Source organism: Sminthopsis crassicaudata, chromosome 1 (genome assembly GCF_048593235.1).
Source record: "Sminthopsis crassicaudata isolate SCR6 chromosome 1, ASM4859323v1, whole genome shotgun sequence".
In the NCBI taxonomy this organism is placed as follows: Eukaryota; Metazoa; Chordata; class Mammalia; order Dasyuromorphia; family Dasyuridae; genus Sminthopsis; species Sminthopsis crassicaudata.
The window spans coordinates 402,488,911-402,502,046 of NC_133617.1; the positions used below are offsets into that span (position 1 = coordinate 402,488,911).

Sequence of the window (13,136 nt, forward strand, 5' to 3'; positions counted from 1 at the left end):
CATCACAATGGTCTTGGAATACAGATGACTTAGACTAGTCTTTGATAAACATGGGCAGTGTCATGCTGGTATCTTATAGACATGCTTTTTTATTTTGGGACCTTGATTGCCCCCCTTATCTGATGACTCATCATCCTTTATGTTTGAATATTCACTTTATTCTCAATCTTTTCAGACGGGGATGACCTCTACACTCCTTTCCATTTCTTATGCTGACTGTGAGCCTAGCATCCTCTATGATAATTGATTGCTGATATGTGTTCTATATATTTCTTTTTTTACTTGAACAACTTAATTTAGCAAAATAATTTAGCACAATAAGCCTTTTTGGTTGTGTGATCCTAGGCAAGTCACTTAACCTCCAAGTATCTCAGGCCAATCTGCAGAGCTCATGTACTAAGTCAGATGATTTGATGGACTGAGTTCCATTCAATCCCAGGACACCCTGCCTAGGATTAGTGTGCTCAGTTACACAAATACCTAGAGGCTCTGGGGAATACCTGGTATGAAACTCAGCCCATCAAATCATGTGACTTAATATATGAGCTCTTCAGATTTGCCTGAGGTGCCGGGGTTACATAGTTAGTAAAAGATACAGATAGGGCTATCCGACCCCACCATTTTCTCCGATGCACTTTACTTACAGGTCTGATTATGAGAGAAAAAATCATAATTGTAATTCATGCTAATGAGCAGCATTTAATAAATAATGGCCATAGGATGTAAAGGAATGAACAGAAAATATACCTACAAATTTTGTCTAATGACATTTTATTTCATGGTCCACTTGGGACAAATTCAAACACAGGCTAACTCTGCCAGCGTTCCTTGGATTTTAACTGTATTCCATCTGGCTTTGTTTTGTTTTCTTTTTCTCTGTCTCACTCCTCTGCCATCTTAATAATGTTAGTTCATGTTCATGTTATCTTTTCAATTTTTGAAACAATGCCTCTGAGACCTTTTGATAGTATGCAAAAAGCAAGTGATAAATCACTTGACTGAAGCTCCTATTTTTGTGAGGTCTGTCCATTATCAGATAGAATTGTGTGAAATTGAGTGCCATCTTCAAGGTCAAGGTTTCAAACTGTAGGAACACTCTGAAAAATTGAACTTGGAACTCAGGATGGGAAACTTACTTCCCTAAACATTGTTTAGTTTGAATAGGAAATCTATAAGATGAGATAGTCCAACAGATTTTATTCCCATGTCGGGAACCACCCATTTGAAGCTGTCTCGTGATTATTCAGTCTTGACCTATAATATCATCAGCATAAAAGGGAATGTTCTGTTTCTGCTGCACAAAGAGTTCTCTTCAAATGTAGCTTATCGATGAGGGCAGCACATTCCTTCAGATGAGGACTGAGGACCTCAGGTCCTTTAGACAAAGGATCTCTTGGCAGAGTAGTCTGGGGGTCATTGAAGGCCATTAACCTCTCAGATGGGTTATACATAGACAGAAATAGAAAATGGCCAAAGAGATAACAGAATAACACTTCTGAGAGCATTTAATAGTATCTTTCCCACTCAATGTTGACTTAGATTATGAATAAAACTGCATATCAGACTCAGTACCTCTGGTTTAATGGTTTTTAAGAGCTGGAAGCTTTCCCTTGGACATGCACTTATGAAATGGAGCCACTTAAATGAGGGGTATGGGGTAAATATTAGAAGGAATCTCGCAGTTTAACTAGACCAATTCCCACATTTCATGGCCAAGGAAATTGAGTTCAGAGAAAGCACTTGACTTGTCCATGGTCATAAAGCAAATTCATGTTCATGTTATCTTTGCAATATTTGAAACAATGCTGCTGAGACCCTTTGATAGTATGCAAAAAGCAAGTGATAAATCTTATTTAAATTGAGGAGGATGCAAATTAGTCCTTTGACTAGAGATCCGGTCATCTTGCCTTTACACTATGAGGGCTCGAGTCTGTGACAGTTCATGTGAGAGTATGCAGTGGTAGTGATATTTCTTTGGGTGACTTAAGGGGGAAAGGGGCTTTTCATTTATCTCCCTTTGTATCAAAATTTTATGTATGCTAATGTTAGATTATATTAATAAGCTCTTGAGAGCAAGAGTTGTGTTGTCCCTCTTTTTCTATCCTAACACAGTGCTTTGTGTAGTAAAGACTTAATCTTTGGAAGAAATTTAATTTTAATCAGAACACTGTATAAGGAAGATTAATCTGTCAGTGGTGTGAAAGACCAATTAGAAATAGGAAGACTAAGTAATAGATTATCAATAGTAACATTTTAAACATTTATATTTTGTAAATTATATCTTATAATCATTATTTTTAAAGTACAATAATTTCTAAAAGAGTCCGGATTCTTAGTACGGAATTATTTGGGAAAAGAGTAATTTAAATGTAGAGAAGCATGCTACTTCTAGCATGGATACTTCTAGGATCCATGGTTTTGTTAAAAGACTGAATTGTTTAATTGAAAAATGAATTTTGTTTTACATCTTCAAAGAATATACTTATTTTATGATTCTCACTCAGGGCAATTGGTCAGATAAAACAAAAAACCTCTCTTAAAGGAAACTTGATATAGGAATATTTTTAATTGATTATTTTTGTTAGTGCAGACACTCCCTTTATGTAATTTAGGGATTATTAGATTATGAAAATGCTTGTCTTTCAACTGTTATCTACTTTACAGAGTCATGTATGTCACTTTCTTATAATGTAGACTTGTCTTTGACCAGGCTGATCTTTTTAGCTCAAATTCAGGCTTTTCTTGCATAAGCAGAGTCAAATGAAGAGTTGAATCAATTATTATTAAGAATTCTAAGAAGGAAAAATGCATTTGGGGGAAGTTTGAATAATCTGGTTCATACATTTTAAAGCAACATGGGGAAGGTCATTAATCTTTCATTAAATTAGAATTATAACTCAATGCAGCACAGCACCTTTTGAAACTGCTTATAAGAATATATTCACAGCTGTTATTTGATTGCATCTACTTCTTGTTCTCCTGAAGTTTATACAGATTTTTGTAAATTGGATCATATTTTCCCCATTGTCTTCCATTATGATTCATAAGATAATGCATTTTATTAATTGTAATTCATTAGGCAGGGACACTTAAACATTTTAGGATTAGATTTCCTGCTCCCTTCCTTCTCAACTATGGAACCCTTGAATTGGAAGGACATTAGAGATCATCTTCTCATACTCTAAAAAACTAATTAAATAAATTGCAATGTTTATATATTTAAAGATTCATTCCAGTGAAAATGTTCACATATAAAGCTTTCTCAGATGATTTTTCACCTTTATTTTCTATCAGTGTATTTTAATCAAAATAATATACTAGCTTTAAACATGTGGCAAAAAAAGTAGGACTTATATATCTTTGTGGTTTGAAGTGTGAGCCACAGGAGTCACAGAATTGTAGATTTAGACCTAGAAAGAACCTTAATGATTATCTAATCTAGCTCCCCATTGTTTCAAAGAGGAGAGGCCTGAAACTCAAAGAGATGTAGCAAATGAAAGGTTTATGCGATTAATAAGTGGCAAAAATCTGAGTTTGAACCTTAGTCCCTTATTCCATAGTCAATGTCTATCAGAGAGCCCTATGTTACCTTACAGGGTAGACTCCTGAGTTTTGTCTCAGTAGTGCAGTACATTGGTGTGACATAGTATTTAGGAAATGTATTCATTTAGGATGCATGCATTTTATTGGAGTGGGCAGGAAATTTCAAAGAAGAAAAAAAGTACTTGTGTTTCCTTATTCTAATAATATGAATGACATTTTATCATGAACTAAAATGTTGAATAATACATGAATTCCAGTTAGCTTAACACTGAAAGTATAGTCCCCAACTAGAGGGAGGCGTTTATTACTTCATACAAGATAATCTTTTGGTCAGTGGTGACCTACATACATTTTCTCTCAGTCTGTGGCCATGAGATTTTTGTTGGGAAAATAATAGCAGGAATTCCAAGATATGTATTGTTTGCTGGTCCAGCTTGCAAAGATGATTTAGCAAGCACTATTTGCCTTTGTCAAGTCAATATGAGTAAGAAATCACACCAAGAAAAGAATGTGATCATGTGCCATGCAGGCGTCATTGTCGGCTGAGTTCCAGACCATAAGATACTTCCTGGGGTGGCTGGGAACCTTCTGAAACTGCTTACTAGTATTTCTCTGTCTTTCTCTGCTTATTTCTCATTTTCTATTTAATAAGAAGGGATAAAGTGAAAGAAATAATTGAGGTTATCTCTTGTATAATCTAGGTGCCTCAATCTGATGCTGAGTATTTTTTGTTAGGTCTTGAATATGTCAGTCCACTTAAACTGGATTTCAGGTCTTGATTTTCAGATAATAAGAGGAGTTTGGAAACAAATATTCCATGGTTTGGGTTTTGGTTCTTTTTTTCCCCTATAATCAGATGTGATCTTGACAAATCCCTCTCTCTGGGTCTCACTTTCTTTGATGACTTTAAAGTTCCCTTCCAATTCTGTCATTTACTATTACTGATGACTTTTAGAAATACTGAAAATTGTGTTTTCAAACAAATTATGGTCCTAGACAACAGAAATATTACAAGACCCTAGTTAATGAATGTTAATATTTTTCCTTATTACTATTGGTGGTTTTATAATGACCGTTTTAGAAGCAATTCAGTGAATGTTGATGTTGTCTATACTGTTAAATGACAAAAATGTTTATTTGTATGTAAATGTAGAAATGTAGAAATGTGTTATAAGCACTATAGCAAAAAACTGGAAAAAATATTTTAATGTCATGCGCAGTCCATTAATAACATTCCTGTGTTAAGCAAGGACCTTTGAAAGAGCCTATTAGGGACACAGTCTTAGAGCTAATGTGGTTTTTAGAGAAAGAGTCTTCTGAGTTTTGGAGTCTGGAGATCTAGATTACAATCTTAGGTCTGACTTTTTTTTTAGCTGAGTGGTCAATATCCTAAAAGGATTATTATCATTATAAATTTCACAGGGTCATTGTGAGGAACATAGAGATGAAGAAGAATCTAACTTTGGATATATGTTAATCGAGAAATATAGAAGAATATACTTCTCAGACAAAATTTTTCAGAGCCAGTAGTTTCAGGGACTTTATAAGGATTATTGAGATTCCAATTACATTCTACCTCAAGTGAAGGTTCAGTTTAGTTAAAAAGAATAAAATATATCGTGTGAATGTAATTCACACATATAAAACATATAAACTTTTAAACATATAAAAATACCACTATGATTAGTAAAATACAAATTGATTTTTTAAATGTTATCAAGTTCATAATAGTTTTTTATCATTATGTATTATGTATGTTTTAATTTATTTTTTTATATCATGTATTATTGTCTATCTGTTATCAAGTAGGTAGTAAACAGTATATGCTGGGTCCTATGTATGCTAAGAGCTGGGGATACAAAGAATAGGCAAAAGATAAGAAGTCACAATCTATTGTGGAAGACAGAATGGAAAATAATACAAACAAGAAGATATAGACAAGAGGAATTGGAGATACCCAATTAACCTTAAAGGAGATAGGGAAAAGCTTCTTGCAGAAGGTGGAATGTTGATTGAGACTTGAAGGAAGCTAAGTAAACCAGGAGATGGAGATAAGGGGGAAGAGGAATTAAAGTCATAGGGGATAGCCAGTGAAAACTAGATGAAGTGATGTGTGCAAGGATTGCACATCATGGTGGCTGTTGCATTGAATTATCTATAGGCTTAGCAGTAGCCATCCTGGTCCTTAAACAAAATAGATAGGCTTTTTACCAGAAAGCTACTATTCATTCATGAAATTTGGGCTGTGGCTGTACAAATGCACAATGCATAAAAAAGCATTTGAAAGTACAAGGTGGATATGAACACATTTTGGTAAGTACAGAAGGATACATTTAGGAGATATGTAAGTCCCTTAGAGGGAAAGTAGAAAAAGGGATTATAAACTTATTTTTTCCATTTAAACTTTTTAAAGGAAAGAAATTTGAGAGAAAGTTAAGTATCACAAAACGATTGAAGAATATAAAGATATGAATTAAACTCCAGATACTATGACTTTCTGGTAGTGGGACTTTGTAAAAGCTACTTAACCTTCTGGGGCGCATTTTCCTTATGTATAAAATGAGGATATTAATATTTGTACTTTCCACCTCACAGGATGGTTGCAAAAAGAAAATAATTTGCTAGCTGTAAACCACTACATAAATGTGAGCTATTGTTATTATATCATAGTTCAAGAAAAGTAGACATCTGGAAATATTTAAGATAATAGATGAGTTCAGCCTGAGGATGCCATTTTAAGAGATTATTGGATTGAATTATTTTTTCGATGAGAAATGTAGTTGAAGTTGTTAGGCCCAGAAAACATTATGTTTTCTTAAAAGAGGCCATTTGCCTTCACTATTTTTCTTTAGCATTTATTTTGCTAACTTGTTCTGTAGTAAGCTGTTTTATTTTTAAAAGAAGGGGAATTCAAAACCCATTGCTTATGAAAAATAAACACATTAATTCATATTGTTGCTTAGATGCATTAAAGATTTATTTTAAAAATAATTCTTCATTCAGAATTCTAGAACTAGTCTTTTTGACATAGAATGCATGCTTAGATTGCTTCTAATTTTTTTTTTTTTTTAACACAGGATGCATAACAAAGTAACTTAATTTTTGCTGGATTTCTTTCAGTAGTGTCAATGAATAAATCAAGACCAAACAAATACACATTTTTATTCCAGATTTTTCCTCATTCTTGAGATCTGCTAGTTCTACCTTTTTCTGTTTTCCTGATGAAGGCTATATATGTGGGTAAACAGCAGAGGTGACATTTGAATTGAGATTTTAAGAGTCCAAATCTAGTCTTCTTTCAACTAGACCAGGAACAGTTCTGTTGGAGGTGAAGGGGTGGGGTATTCAGTTTTAATTCTAATGTAATTTAATTAAGAATTAATTCAGTTTAATTCCAGTTTTTAAGTTAATGAAGATAGGTGACTCTAGAGTAACCTGTTTTCCCCCACTTCTAATTGTCTTTTTCCCCAAAGGGAAGCATGGTTGCAGATATCACAACTTGTAACCAGAAATCCCTATCTGGACTTATTCCAGGTCCTTTTCTTTCCTTTTTAAATTTCAAATTCTAGGCTCAGATTTTCTCCTAACTTTTCCATGCATGCTAGGTCTTCCATGGTCAGGTGCCAGATATGTATATTTTACATGTGTACCATTCCAAATTATTTTTTAAAAATCATTAATACAAGTATTGGGAAACCTTAGTTGAAAAAAAACTGTTCAGAATAATTGTGGTGGGGTTTTTTGGGCTAGGTTAAGTTTGAGGTACAGTATGGGTGTTTTCAGTTAAAGATGGTGAATGGTTTGAATTAACTTGTTTGTTTCTTTTAGTGATTTCAGATTTACATTTGAACTCAAAACTATTTTTTTTTTAAATTTCAGAAAGGAATAAACTCCCCTTCTATCCTGCCAAACCAGGAGCTGGTTGAAACAATGAAAACTATGCTAGATAGTCTTGGAAAGCTAGCCAAAGAGGTAAGTTGCTTCGGCTGTCGCCCTAGTAAGCAGAATTACTCATTACCCTTTTGAAATTTTGAAATTTGGTTTGGCCAGCCAGGGTTAATTGCATTCAGGCAAAAGAATTTGTAAGCATTAGGTAGCCCTATCATTAGTGTTATTATTATTATTTTATTCAAATGTCTGTTTTTCAGAGAGAATTTTTTTTTTCTGGTATGCTGAATTTGGCTGTCCCCCTAGCCTACGTTCAGTCCATATATATACATTAATGGAAGAAAATCAGTTTAAACAAAATATCAATTTGCTGGCCTGGAGGAATAATATGTGGACCTCAAATCCCATTATCTGGGTTTCTGGCTGCTGAAGTCAGTTTGTCAATACGATGTCTTTATGGGGCATCTTCTTATCAGAGCCAAGGTGTTTATTTTATAACATGGCAGAGCTTCCGCCAAATTCTGACTGGGAGCTACATTTACCTATCTATCCCCTGCCCCTAAATGGCATCCCACCTGAGCATAGTCTTATGGGTAAAATTGAAATGGAGGGTGGGTGTGGGGAGACCCCAGTATGTAACTGCCCAAATAGAGAAGACTGTGGTTCTAGTTAAATACATCCCTAAGAAATTTCTTATTAGGTGGGGTCTCTTTCTGTCAGTGTGCATCACAGCCCCTCCATAATTTCCTGGCCTGGAGGAATAATATGTGGATCTCATCCCATTATCTGGGTTTTTGGCTGCTGAACTTATTATCCTGTGTGCCAACATTCATGGAATATTGGAATAGAGGATTCTTAACCTTTTTTTTTGGGGGGGGAGGATATGTTTTACAGAGATCTTTGGCAATCAAGTTAAATTTAGGAACTCCTTTTAAATTTTTTTTATTTTAAGTGAATAAGATAAAATACATAGGAATAAAAAAAAGAAAAATTGTATTTCATTATAGTGATTAAAATAGTTAAATAAAAAAGCCTCCAAAGTTACAGACCTTAGGTTAAAAAATCACAATACAGAGATCTCCCCAGCTGGTGCTGATGCCTTCTTCTGATTCTTAGACTATTTAATAGAAGATAATGCATTTATTTATCTGTTTTTCCTCATCCACACAAACTGATAGTCACACATCCTTATGAAATAGAGTGTCCCAAAAGTCTTAGTGCAATTTTAAGCTAGTAAAACACAGAATAAAACAAAGGGACATCCTGTATTATGTTAAAATTATATCCACCTGGGCAGCTAGGTGGAACGGTAAATAGAACACCAGTCCTAGAGTCAGGAGGATTTGAGTACAAATGTTACCTACCTTAACTATATCCAGAAAAAAAAAGTCACACAAGCCTATGACAATAACAATTTTCATTTGTTCTCTAACTTAACAACTTTTACTTCTATATAGTGAGGTAGATTGAATATTTTTTTTTTCTATTGCTTTCATAGAAGTGATATGGTTTAGTGAATAGAGAATTAGAAAGACACGGACAAGAATCCTACCTAAAACACTGAGTAGCTAGATGGTTTGGGACTACCTTAAACTCAGTTTTATCATCTGTAAAATGGGGATAGTAAAAGCCCCATAACAAGGTTGTTATGAAGTTCAAATGAAATAATGTATGTAAAACAATTAGTAAATATTAACAAATATGTTCAGTCTTACTTTTAAAAAAAAATTAACATAGACTGGGGCAGCTAGTTAGTGTAGTGGATACATCACCAGCCCTGAAGTCAGAAGGACCCTAGTTCAAATATGGCCTATTACATAACACTTCCTGGCTGTATGACCCTGGGCAAGTCACTTAACTCCAATTGCCTCAGCGTGCCTCCCACCCCAAAATTGCATATTTTAAAACATGTTTTATTAGCCAAGCCCAATAAACCTATCTCTGTTATTAAATGTTTTAAAATATGATTACCTTCAAATCGGGAATTGTTGTACAGTAATCTAATTGAAATCACCAAACATGTTTAAAGTACTTACTATGTATGAGAAGCCATGTATAGTAAAACAAAAATCTCTTTCCTTAGAAACTAGTCTGTGGAGGTAAGGATGCATATATAATATGACATCATTAATTGTAAATCATTAAGGGACATTAAAGATTATTTAAGCCCCTTATTGAGAAAATGAGGCCCATAGAATTTAAATATTTGCCCAGGCTAGAATTTAGATGGAGGTACTGCGTTGTTCCCAAGGTACCTACCTAATGCCAGTCCTAATCTTTTCTGAAGAAAATTTTAGTTTGAAAGAGGAACCAAAAAATCTCACCTACCATAATTCTGTCAGGCAAGTTCAAAATATGAACTCTAGTAACCTCATAACAGATGAAGAAATTGTGGTCATCTAGGATTACCAGATTTTCTACTTCCTTCCAGAAGGTAGATGGAGATACACATTGAGTCTTACAACTAGATAAATTATTGATCCTATTTAATCTGAGGTCATGTGTCATGGTTATTTCTTGTGAAGTGGGCACCTAATCTTTTTCTTTCTCTCTTTCCTTTCTCTCTTTTTCTCTTTCCCTCCTCTCTATCTCTCTACCTCTCCCCTGTCCCCCACCCCCAACTATAACTGAGGCAAAAACTATAACTGTTACAGTATCATAAATTTGCTTAAGGTCTGCATACAGCTGTTTCCTGTTACATCACCCAGGCCTGCCTTTTGTCTGGGGTTAAAAAAAAATTGAAAGCATGTGATGTTCGCCTTGCTGATGTGGCGGAAACTCCTAAACTGAGCCACACGCATATTTTCTTGGCAGCTGCTTCCTTGTACCTTGCAAGCTGCTGCCCCATTTCAGTGCAAACAAGGGTTTTGGGCTCTTCATGACATGGTAATCAAGGCACCCCTAGGCCTCTTGACCAGTTATATATTATCTGATTTGCTCTTTTCCTTGGAACAAATGGGAAAGAAGAGAATCAACTGTGGCTTATTTATCTTACCAGTCACTGGAAAGAAGTCTGTTTTGTTTTTGTAGGGTTTTTCATTTGTTTTGTACAGTATTACAAAGCCCCTTATGGTTCTTCTTAAATTGCTTAAAACATCTTTTCCAATATTGGAGTGTGTGTGTTACTTGTGGTATGCAAGAATTCCTTCTTCTTTGGTACAGAGAAACCTGACATGTGGTGTTGGAATAGAGTTCAAGGCTTGGAATAATGGAAGACTTGCATTCCAATATGGCCTCAGATTCTTACTAGCTCTGTGACCCTGGGCAGGTCATTGATCTATTTGCCTCACTTCTCTGTGGCAATGTAATAACATCATCCCATAAATTTGTGAGGATTAAATGAAATATTATTTGTAAAAGCCCCCAGCAGAGTGCTTGGGCTTTATATAGTAAGGACCATATCAATGCTTAATTCTTTCCTTACTCTTCCCTTTGACAAATTTGTAATGGCATTCATTGGTGTGGATTTTCTCTCCACCAATAAAAGATAAAAGATCTTTCTTGTCTTCTTATAATTTCCATAATTTTCCATAATTTTTTTTATTAGGACTTGACCCAGTGTGCTGGGACTTTTCCTCTTATTCTTTGTATATTATTTCTCCTTCTTGGTACATGGCTAGCCCCCCGCCTCTTCTAGGGATACATGTCGTGTAAAACTACATTTAGCATAGCAAACATTTCAGTGACTTGATTTCTCTAATGCTGAGTCCTATCTACCAGTGTCCTTAGGTGGTATGGATTTCTGGTAAAGGTGGAACCTTGTTATTAAGCCAAGATTTCCCTCATCTTTGCTTGAATAAGCTAGTTCTTAAGAATTGTCTCTACTAAAATTTTTCAGGTGCCCCTCAATTTGTGTTACTAGGCTTTCTGATCTGTTTCAGATACTGTCTTCTTAATTTCTTCCCAAACATAATAGAAAAAGTAACATTTTAAAAATAAAAATAAAACATTCAAACTCATACCCAAACTTGCTGTCTTTTCCTATGAGACTGTTAACTAGTTATCAATTGGGCATAGGTTTTTGAGTAATTATTTCAGTAGTGGTGGTGGGATCATCCTTTCATCATTTATCAATATGTCTGAGAGCCAAATAGAGGTAAGAGTATAGTCAGAGAATAGAATAAATTCACTTTGCTCACAAAGGAGATTAAAGTAATTATTTTCTATATTTCTCTATTTTCTATATTCCCATGAGGGTGACATGAGATATCTGAGCTAATTACTTATATTGTTTCTTGAAATAGAGGTTCTGGTCACTAATCTTGTATCATTACATTTGCTTGAATGAATGAGCTGGAATTGACTTTCTGTAATCACAGAAATGGTGCCTCATGAGAAATACCTAATCATGGTACAGAGAAAAATCTGGAGGTTTCCACACTGAAATTATGGGGGGCTCTGGTTATGGTTTTTCCTGTATCTCAACTGCATTCCACATTCATTGGTGTAGCTACTATTCAAGGGAGTGGAAGGGGAAGCTCATTCTTGAATGCCTTTTCTATTCCTTCTTAATCTTAGACAGTACATCCTGTATATATCTTACTTGTACATAATTGTTTGCATGTTGTCTAATTACTAGAATGTGAACTCCTTGAGAGCCAGGAGTTTATATTTTGTCTTTGCACTTAGTGCTTTGTACAGTACCTAGAACATAGTAGGAAGTTAATAAATGTTAGTTGATTTAACCGATTAACATTCCATTTAGCATGAAAAAGGTACATTTTTCTAGAAATCTAATGTTTTTATTGTAATATTTTCAGTTGCTATAATACAAATATAAAACTATAGAAATACACTTTGGAAAGAGTTTTTTAAAAGACAGTTTTTAAAGTATCCCATGACATTGATGCTCATTATACTATTCTTAATATGTTTTTAGTGCATCCTTTATATTGTTGTAAAGGTCTGGTATATTCTGCTCCTTTGTATTACATTTGGGTGGGTGGGGGAGGATAGTAGTTGGGGACTTCTATTGAGAAAGCAATGCTTCTGACGAGACATCATGTTCCTTGCAGTGAAACAACTACATGCAATAAAGTTATGTCATGACATAGTTCTGTGTACCAGGGGAGGTTTCTGCTTTTCTTGATTTGTGTCCAAATGCTTTTCCCATCTCTCCTTTTACAATGAGATTCTCTTAGTCTATAAATAAAAATTGTTACACCACCACCATCCAATCTAATATTCATTGTGTCAGATCTCATACATAACTTTGTCAGGGAATTTGGGTGGTGGTAGTGTGGGCCAAAAGAGAACTAGTCCTAGTAGGCCCAAAATTGAATGGACATCAAGGTTATGGATATCAGGGGGCCTGGAAGTCAGGAAGAGAGGATAGTTCAGCTGGGGAAGCTGAGCATGAGGTCTAGTCAGGTGAGAATTCTATGTAGACCATTTGGCATTGAGTTTGGGAAAAGTCATGGAGGATATTCCCAAATAAAGAAAGAGCCAAACATCTGGAAAATCAGTCAACAAAAGTCATAAACCCGCATAAGCAACTTTGGGACCACTAGGGCAAAAATCTAAGTGCATAAAGACTAGGCAACACATTTTCCAAGTTCAGACATAGAGAGACGAGCTACAAGTTCAGGAATTGAGACATGGAGAATATGGGGGACTGGTACTGGAATTTTAGTAGCAGATACAGAATTGGGGATCAGTCAATCAACAAACATTTATTAAGCACCTACTTTGTACCAGATGCTGTC

The 13,136-nt window shown here is 34.9% G+C and overlaps 1 protein-coding gene across 1 annotated transcript in view; it reads left to right on the plus strand.

Moving 5' to 3' along the window:
- Positions 1-13,136, plus strand: part of ABCA1 (ATP binding cassette subfamily A member 1) — a 145,278-nt gene that overhangs the window by 71,170 nt on the left and 60,972 nt on the right. Inside the window, exon 8 of the mRNA XM_074280052.1 lies at positions 7,423-7,515. Coding sequence (XP_074136153.1) covers positions 7,423-7,515 — 93 coding nt within the window. The remainder of the gene's footprint in view (positions 1-7,422; positions 7,516-13,136) is intronic.